We start from the raw sequence: 9,602 nt of genomic DNA on the forward strand, positions 1-9,602 counted from the left end.
CTTTGTGCACCGACTGCCTCGCGTTGAGATTTATCGCGCTCTGTTGGAGCGGCCCATACCCGTCGAGCAGACGTCACTTCGTGCGACGGTGGAGTGCCTTGCGCCGTTGAAAATTTGCTGCGCTCCATGATCAAAATCGGCTGCTGGGTTAGTTTCTGGGTGGTCGAGCGCCTTCGGAGCCGCCCCAACGCCAACGCTTCCGCATTCACTTGCGCCAGGTCCCGGTACGGCTTAAGCAAGCCCACATAAAACACCGGAGGGGTGTGAAAGCTGCTCAGAAGGTTCAGCAATTCGCAAGGTCTCGCTTGGTCGTGACCTTAAAAGTTGCAATAAACCGTGGACGGAGCTTTATCTTAAAGATAGCAGAGACTGTATGTGTAGGTAAGTTTCTAGCATTAAATAAAACCAGGTCTTCGACCTCAAAATTTTCAGCATCTCTTCTGCTACTTCCATCCGCATATACTTTCTCCATGTCTTGGCTTTCAGCCATCGCATCGCGAACGTGTCGTAGGACACTCAGCCTGGTAGACAGGAAGTCATCGACTTCCATACGAAAAGTGAGAGAGATGTCATCAGATAGCCGTTTGGCTATCCTTCCCCCACCAGGCCCTGGCCCATGGGATGGCGGCGTCAATGGGACGCGAGGATTGACCTGCCCATTCACGTAGAACGGCGTGTAGCCGGTAAATGAATGCACTATATCGTTCAAAGCGAACTCCACATGTGGCTGCATGGCGTTCCAGCGCCTAGGCGTCTCAGCGCAGACGCTGCGAGGGACATCTTCACCGACGCGGTCCACGCGCAAAGTATGACCATCGATCTGCGGATGGTTTGCTGTTGACATAGTCAACTTGATGCCCAGCACCCTGACGATTGTCGACCAAAACTTTTCAATGATGTGTAGAGGTATATCAAAGGCAACTGGCTCCGGGTGTCCATGTTGTCTAAAGTAACGATCCACAAAAGCGTCGCTGTACCGACACCGTCGATGATGTCCGGCACGCCGCGAAATGAGTCGTGCTTCGCACGGAAGAAGGCGACAATGACGTCTCACTGCTCCTTGGGCTGAGATCATTGGCATGTTCACAGTATTTGGTTCCCGGAATCAGGTCGATCTCATGTTGACACCTCGGTCCAGATGTAGGACCGACGGCGGGTCTTTGGAGACGACGTCATGAAACTTGTTCACCAAAGGATAGTACGGATCCGAGGGATTCTTCGGGATCAGAGATCCACTTTATACGTTCAGCACCCTCTTGGTGTCCTCCAGGACAGCTTCACCCAAAGGCGACGACGAGTTCACCTTCTCTTCCGGTCGTATATGACCACTTCGCCTAAGTCGCTTGCCTTCAAGGCACCGCCGAACCGTTCGAAGGACATCTCAGCTCATGAAGAGCATCCACTGCAGGAAAAGCCGCAAGGGTGACACCGTCGTCTTCCTTTACCCGTCATACCGTTGACGAGGGCGTATAGCTGTGCACTATCGTCTAGGGTAGACACACTCTTTGTAAGGATCGACGCCCGGCGGTCGTGCGGATAACATACGGCGTAGACTTTGCCTCTCCACAGAGGTTTTACGTCTCGATGAGACCAGTGGGAACACGCACTGGCCGCCGTCCAGTGTTAACCCCACTTCCTGCTCCACCGGATCCTTGATAATATTAACAACGTCCGACGAATAGCTGATAGTTCCCCAGTCTTCGTCAAATGGATAACGTGCTGCTACACTCGCATCTGAAGGGCCATGCCCAAGATGCCTCGGACCTCGTCCAACCATGCCATTTGTGGCATGCAGCGACAGCTTCAATACGTGAACAGTCATCAGTGGGTTACGTGCCACTCCACGTGCATCTCTGGGGCCTCGCCCTCGATGCCTCGGACCTCGTTCAACCATGCTACGCATGGCACGCAGCGACTGCTACGATACTTGAGCAGCGCTCAGTGGGTAACGCGCCACTCCAGATGCATCACTGTGGCCTCGCCCGCGATGCCTCGGCCCTCGGTCGACAATGCCATGCATGGCATGCAGCAACTGCTACGATACTTGAGCAGTGCTCGGTAGGTTACGCGCCTTTCCACGTTCAGCCCGCGAGCCATGCTCGATAGTTCAGTCCAATACACCTTCGTTGTTCATCAGCACGAATACTCCGATATCCAGCACGTTGACCGTCCCGATCCAGTGCCCGCGCCAATAGCGCGTCTGGTTCCTAGCAGAGGTGGGTTCATGACTCACCAAAGCCCCACCAGGAGACGTGCGCGTAACGCTCAAGGTCTTCGACATTCAATCGACCAATAGCTCATGGTGTTTCAACTATGCCATACCAAGGATGGGGTCAGACCTTGAATCCAAGTCTAAGCCTAAGCAGCGTTCCACGCTATCAAAGTCAAGAAACATGACATCGTGGTCCACAGGTATCCTCGGCACCATGACACATGCCCCCGTCGCTAAGCGAACCGTGACGAAGTCACTCAACCGCGCTTCTTGCGCCTCGGCATACAACTGTCTTCATTCCATCGTGGAGCGTCAATCATAATTGCCCGACGCCTCGGAGTCGATCAGGATTTCTTAAAGCCCTTCACGGTCGCTTCCACAACCAGCAAGCTCAGCTTGAATACATGTTCCGTGTTCAAGAGCACAGAGCTCTTCAGGGCTGGGTTCTGCTGACCACTACCTCATTGAAGCTCAACAGAACACATTTCTACCCCAGTAGGCGCAGGGCGGCTACTGGGTGTCGCCGTCTCCTCGCGACAATCCAGAAGATTGGTGAGAAGCGGGTATCGGCTCAAGAACCTTGCGCCTTGCGCAGGGCACAACCAATCCGAAGGTGACGGCTATCCCCACAGACAAAGCACCGTTTGGTTTTCGAACGCTACCCGGCAGCTTGGAGCTCTGTATTCTCTTTCTCAGCATAGCTGAGATCCATCGGCTCAGGCCCGCTTGACGAGCGGCTAGAGTGTGCATCCCAACCAAGTCGTGCCGACTTGATTTTTGTATTCGGCATTCAATGCCACATTCATCGCTTATTTAAAAAGAAGATGGATGCACGCGGAAAACTTCCATTCTGGCCACGCCAGTGCGGAGACCCTACATAAAGATAATCACTGTGACCGCCCCAGGGAGAGGGTCATCTGCCATACAAGCAAAGAGAGTATGCAACCCTTTGACAAAGTCCACCAATTCCTTCTTGCCCTGTCGGGCGGCAAGGAAACGAGATCGCATGCGATAGGGCTATTTAAGCGGCGAGAACACTCGTGAAAGCTGTAGCTTCAGCTCTGCCCAGGAGGGTAATATCCGCCGCTTAACCGAAGTGCCGCACGTCAGTGTACGTTCTCGTGCTCGACACCGAGCTTGAAGATAGCTGGCACCACGGGCTGTTGCTCGTTCTGGAGCATGGCAGATGCCATAGTTATCGCGGCCTGTCTTACCCAGAACGGAAAAATCGCCCCATACTTACCCTCGAAGGTCCTACCGCTCACCATGAGCGGCCTGGGTCGCGGGGAGTCATCCGTTGTCGACGGGGGCATCATGGACGCAGTCGACGCCGACATCTTCAGCTGTAGGTGCTCTAACAGAGCAATTTTATAGCATGAAAATGCCTCTGTGCGCGCGCTGATCGCTTCAAGTCCTAGTGAAGCGAGGTGTTGAGCGCCCACAGGGCCAAGCAGAGACATCAGCTTTTTAAGCTCGTCTTGCATACCCTGGGGCAAATAGGAGAATTGTTTCAGCTTCACAGAGGATCAGTCGTAACGACTGAAGTGTAGACTGAATGCAAGTGTTACCAAGTGCAGCGGGGTTGTCATAGCTCTTCGCTTAAAGGAAGCTTGGTTAAGGTTGATTTCCTTCGTTCTATATTAAGAACCAGTATAAGTATAGCGGATCGGAATCCATATACTCCAAGAGTATCCATAACCTTAAGCCATGGCTGATCAACTCTTCCGTTCAAAAATAAAACTCTATATTTTATGTTTTTCTGCGGCAGAGCCGCTTATATCTAAATTTATAGGTATTATAGTTGAATAGTAAAACATAATTAAAATGTACAAGTACTGACATCTCTTAAAGTGTAGCCACACCCCTTCATACCTGGGTACGTGTTATCCCGTTACAATAGCTCACAATATCAATTAGTATTATGAAGATTTTGTACAAATGTACAATATGAGAAATCGAAACAGATCCAATATGTGTAACGGGGTTACACGAACCCTAATATCAGGTGTGTGTGTCACACGAGATGTGCAGAATGTGACCACACGCCCAAAGAAGACTTATGCATGTATTTAGATTTTACTATATACATTTAGTATATTTAGGAAAATTTAAACTTTTAAAATCAGGATAAAAAGATAAACAAAAATCAGTTTGGAATTTATACCGAAGTCGATTAGCCTTGGGAAGGCAATAATCACTCTTGGAGTAAGCGGTTTGCGATCCGCTAACTCATACTTGGTTCTTGTAAAGAACGAAAGATCGGTGATCCAAAGTACGCTTCCTCAAGCGATTTGCTACGGGAGCCCCGCTGCAATATAGTATTCTGTTTCATTTTTCAAATGCAGGTTTACATCTATACCAGCTATCTGGTACCTCTGACGTGCACAAAAGTGTCATATGTGTCATGCACATTACGTCAACAATAATACAAAATGTACCCCATTACGCTTCATACTACAAAAGGTGGGTCTTCTATCCGAGTATTGTAAGAGACTTGACATCGATTTGATGCTCAAGTCAGATATTGAAAACATACAAATATATTACATTACAGAAAACTATCAAAAAATTAATTTCCAAGTAGTTGAGGACTTATAGGCCAAATTCTCCATTGTATTGATTGCAATTCTGGAGCACCAAATTTGCTTTTTTTATTCCAAAAAAGCAAAATCACCACAGTTCTGGATATATAAAATTTGATATGTAGAAGATTTCCCTCTAAGACAAAATAGAACTGCGCCTGCATCCACGCGATGACAGAGTATAATTATCTTGAGCCTTAGTCTAGAGAGAGCACGCGTAAATTGCAAGATGAGAAGCGTGCATATTTATGAGATCAGGCGCATTCATCAGTCGTGCGCAACAAATGAAATAGACAATGGAAACTGTGCAAAGATGGAGGTTGGCTAGGCAGACGTGAACGCCTTTCTCCTTGTCAATAGAAGTCGTCAATAAAGCGCAGTGAAATTGGTAAGAAGAAAGCGAAGCACAGCTTTCAAGTGGGCAGGCAGATCACTGTAAGGAATTCATATTTCTTTAATCACTGCCATCCTACACAGATACGATGATGACTGTGATATCGTCACAGCTGCCAAGCTCTCGGGCTTTCTTAATGATGGCTTGTGCTGATGATTTGGCCGACCATTTCATCTCATCATCGTCGTGCTTCCTGAGCGCCAGCGCCATTGTGCAGTCGTTATTCAATACTGCCCAGACGCCGTCCGTGGCAATGACAAAAGTGCTACGACCAACGAGCAGCTCGCTTCGATGGATTTCGGGTGTGGCAATTACCCAGTTCTTCATGAACTGACCCTTCATGTCAATATCCCCAATTGTCCTAAAAGGCTCTAGGACACCAGCAATGCGTTTGTTCTGGATATCTGCTCCACTACTCAATGCCCGCATTCTCTCCTTCGCATTGTTTGCACAATGATCTTCTGAGAGAGCAAAGGTGTTTCCCTTCGTATATACTTGCGCATCATCTGTATCATCCTGCTTTGCCACCTTTTCTGGCTGCTCGTGTATAATAGCGCGACAGTCACCGATATTTAAGATGAGCTTCTGTGGTATGTTTGTGATCGAGTCTACGAATAGCAAGACTACCAGAAGGCATGCGCCACTTGTGTCTATTTTCTGCGAAGCCATCGCGCAAAATGCACGATCAAGCTCTTCCATTGCATCTGTAAGCTTCACGTCGTCAAAGCCATCGTCATAAACTTCATCTAACGTCTTCAATAGCTCTTCCACCAAAAAGTCACCAGCCAATGACCCGCCATGACCGTCCATGACAGCGAAAAGGTGGAACCGGTCATTGCTGGCGAATACGCAGCGGTCCTCATTCGTGTGTCCTTGTGACCCTTCTACGCATAGCGACGCTACGTCAAGCAGCCGAATGCGATTATTCTTATCGCCAGCATAAGGTGTGACAGTTTGCTCGTTGTGGCCCCTTCTGTAGCTTGTTCTGTCTCCGAACTTATCACACTCTTCATTGCCAGCAGCAGTGTGTTCGATGCCTGCAATGCCACTTTCGGCGCGTGACTTGGGGAGAAGGTGCCTGTCACATACTGCATCCATCGTAGCGGCGCTGGAAATGAAGAAGACTGAATGTTATGTCTGGCTTTATTTTTTTTATAATCGTAAAGATAACGCAACTTGTTCATTTACGTATCAAGTCGATGTGATTCTACGATGTCTTTATCTCGTAATTCGAAACGAACGCACCTTCGCAAGTAAGTCCTTGGCCTCACCTTTAGAGAAATGCTCGCGCACTGGTGCCAAAATTCTAATTGAGAAGGAAGAGTAAGATAAACGAGGACAGTCTGATTGATAATTTGGTACGTACTCGTTCAGATACTCGGTCAGAGCCTTTTTCAGATCGGCCCCAATTACCTGGCGCGCGACGAAAGCGTCTTCAAGCTCCTGGTAGGCAGTGAATGTCTTTGTAGAACCGTCTGCAAGCTTCACGGTCACGCCTCCATCGGCGAAGCGCGGGCAAATGATGTGCTTCATGTAATCGAGGATAGGATTCGCCTCCACGACGCCTTCCGGACAGAAAGCTTTATCAATCTTGCGGCTCACGTCGTCGATAGCATCTTCCATAAAGATGGCCGACTCTGGGTCACTCTTCGACATCTTTTCTTGACCCTCCTTTAAACCCATGAGCATGTGGTGGCTCAGAATGACAGGTTTAAAGCGAATTTTGGCCTGCTCACAGTAGTCGCGTGCAAGCATGTTGATTTTACGCTGGTCAATACCGAGCTGGCAGATATCTGCCTTTAAATTGAAGATATCAGCGCACTGCATCAGCGGATAAAGAATTTGCGCAGCCTGCATGCCTTCCTTTTCTTTGCGGCCCATGATCGTGCAGCACTTTAGTGTACGCGCAATTGTCGTACGACGGGCGATGTCCATCACACGGAGCCAGTAAGAAGCGCTGTGCGCAATGATCTCCTGTGATGCCCATAAGAATTCGACATTAGTCATGTCCATACCGACTGATTCCCAGATTTCGACCATGTACCGGCCCACGAGGCGGATCTTGTCCAAGTCGCCACCCATTTTATTATTCAGCATTGCAAACCAGTCAGCCACCCAAAAACGGAAAACGCTGCCAGTCGATGTAAGTTTATTGACGTTCACTGTGCGAAGAACACCCTGAGCGATATGCATACGTCCCGAAGGCTCAAACCCATCGTAGCATACAGGATTCGCCTTTCTCTCCAGTAAGTCTTGGAGCTCGCTCTCCTGAATACACTCCTCACCGACAGAGCGAGCCACAGTGTAACGCTCTTCCAATGACAGCGAAGAAGGCTTCCATTCCTTCACAGTCTCGGGAAATCCAAGCAAAGTCAGATTGGCCAGTTTGTCACTATCTGGGATTGGAGACACTTTAAGTTTCTTGATGCTCGAAAACATCGTTTTAAGCGGACCATTGGCAAAATGTTGGCGCACGGGTTCAAGCAGTGCATTAATGTACTTGGTTAAACACGGCTTAAGATCGGCTGGGTGAACAATCTCTTCGACAAAAGCCTTTTCAAGCTCGTCATAGGTGGTAAAGAAAAGATCGCCGCCGTTTTTTTCGCTGCGCTCGAGTGTGATACCCTCAGCTTGGAGTGGAAACACCAAATACTTCATGTGATTTAAAACTGGGTTTCCATTCACCTCACCAGGTACACAGTAAGCTTTTTTAATCTTCGTCTTGACTTCCGCAGCCGTGTCATCAACATAGATAGCCGACTCGGCGTCTGTAGTAGACATTTTAAATTGATCTTGCTTCAAGCCAAGCAGGAGCGGGTGCGTGAGAAAGACAGGCTTGGTTAAACCACCTTTCTGTGCAATGTAGTCGCGCACAAGTTCATTGCCAGCCTCTTGGTCAACGCCAAGCTGGTAGATGTCGGCCTGTAAAAGAAACCCGTCAGCGAGCTGCATAAGCGGGTACAAAATGCGGTTTGTATTTTGCACGGCGTCATCCGTCTTTCGACCCATAATAGGCGCGCATTGCTGGACGCGTTCAACCGTGAATTGGCCAGCGGCATCCAGCACTTGTGACCAGTATGCACCTGCGTGGCGTGCGGTTTCTGTAGAAGCCAGCAAGATTTCGAGATTTGACAGTTTGTGAGCATCGAGCCCTAGTGATTTCCACACCTCCATCATATAGGTACTGATCGTCTGCAACTTTTTGAGGTCACCGCCAAACTTGTTATTGAGCAGTGCGTGTGTGTCCGCCACCAGTAGACGCACATGGCAACCAGCATCCATAAGACGCTGGGCATTAAGTGCACGAAGCAAACCAGAAGCTAGCGTTACGCGACCCGAGGGTTCAACGCCATCGTAAGCAATCGGATGAGCCTTCTCAGCGAAAAGCGCACGCAATTGGTCCTCGGTCTCGGAAGACAGCGGCGCGCCAGTGATAGATGCAAGTTTAGCGATCTTTTGGTCGATAGTCAGTGCGGCAGATGCGTCGGAGATGGCCACAGGAGCGTCAAGATTTAGCGCAGAAAAACCCTTCTGAACAGCGGTGGACATGGCCATCGACAGCAGAATCGATGGTAGATTGGTGATTTAGAGTTTGAAATACCTGGAACCGGTATTACCGAAATTTTATTTGTACTTGTCATCATTATTGCAAATATTCAGGACGACACTAAATTGGTCGGTGACAGGAGATTTATTTATTGATTTATTTTGTCAAAGTTTACTTTTGTATAGAGTGGCATTGCGGAAATCTACTAGTCAGTTTTATGCTGCGCCTAGCATTCTATTTTAAAATTACCGCGAAAAATGATGTATCTCTATTTATAGTATTTTTGCTGCGGCAGGCAAATCCCAAGAAGACTGCCACCACCGGACTCGCAGTTTTGCAGGACGATTGCCATAAGCGACGAATATTTCTTCCCATCACTTATAATACAGCATGTGTTTGTGCTCGCTTAAGCTACAACTACTCCAAATACAATGGGCTGGACTACGCAATAACTTGGGGCTACATAAATCAGCACCTATTGAGCCATCGCGGCTGCGGCGCAAGGTGCGCCCACGCCACGCTAGGCGTTCGTGGTGCGACAGCCTTATTTACTCAAATTTGGTTTACCTTCTTGCGGCACTGATCTCGTTCAGCTGTGATCAGTTTTTCTGTGGAGTGTTGCAAATGGGCGCGGCCATCGCGTCTACCATGTTCCATCGCTCTAAAGAGACGAAATTTTTACTCGTGGATGCAATTATCAGCGGAACCCTGGGTGTTATCTTCATCTTTACTGGTCAGCACACGCTCATTAATGAGTGGTACGGTATTTTGTCAATAATGTTGATGATGGGGATGCTTTGCGTCTTTACGAGTAGTGGGTCATGGAACATTACGCCGGCAGTTTTTTTACTTTCCGTAATTTACCTG

At 48.6% G+C, this 9,602-nt stretch overlaps 2 protein-coding genes across 2 annotated transcripts; both read right to left on the bottom strand.

Annotated features, from left to right (window-relative positions):
• Positions 1-5,263: 5,263 nt before the first annotated feature.
• PHALS_05424 (integrin-linked kinase-associated serine threonine phosphatase 2c) lies at positions 5,264-6,286 on the bottom strand (the record flags this gene model as incomplete). Its single annotated transcript, XM_024722994.1, has 1 exon — positions 5,264-6,286. One exon carries the CDS (start codon positions 6,284-6,286, stop codon positions 5,264-5,266), a length of 1,023 nt encoding a protein of 340 aa, XP_024574015.1.
• A 120-nt stretch (positions 6,287-6,406) lies between these two features.
• PHALS_05425 (atp binding protein) lies at positions 6,407-8,743 on the bottom strand (the record flags this gene model as incomplete). The annotated part of the gene is made up of 2 exons (XM_024722995.1): positions 6,407-6,494; positions 6,555-8,743. The coding sequence occupies 2 exons, from the start codon at positions 8,741-8,743 to the stop codon at positions 6,407-6,409; spliced, it is 2,277 nt and encodes a 758-aa protein (XP_024574016.1).
• Between the last annotated feature and the right edge of the window lie 859 nt (positions 8,744-9,602).

Source organism: Plasmopara halstedii, assembly GCF_900000015.1.
Source record: "Plasmopara halstedii genome assembly, contig: Scaffold_289, whole genome shotgun sequence".
Classification (NCBI taxonomy): domain Eukaryota; phylum Oomycota; class Peronosporomycetes; order Peronosporales; family Peronosporaceae; genus Plasmopara; species Plasmopara halstedii.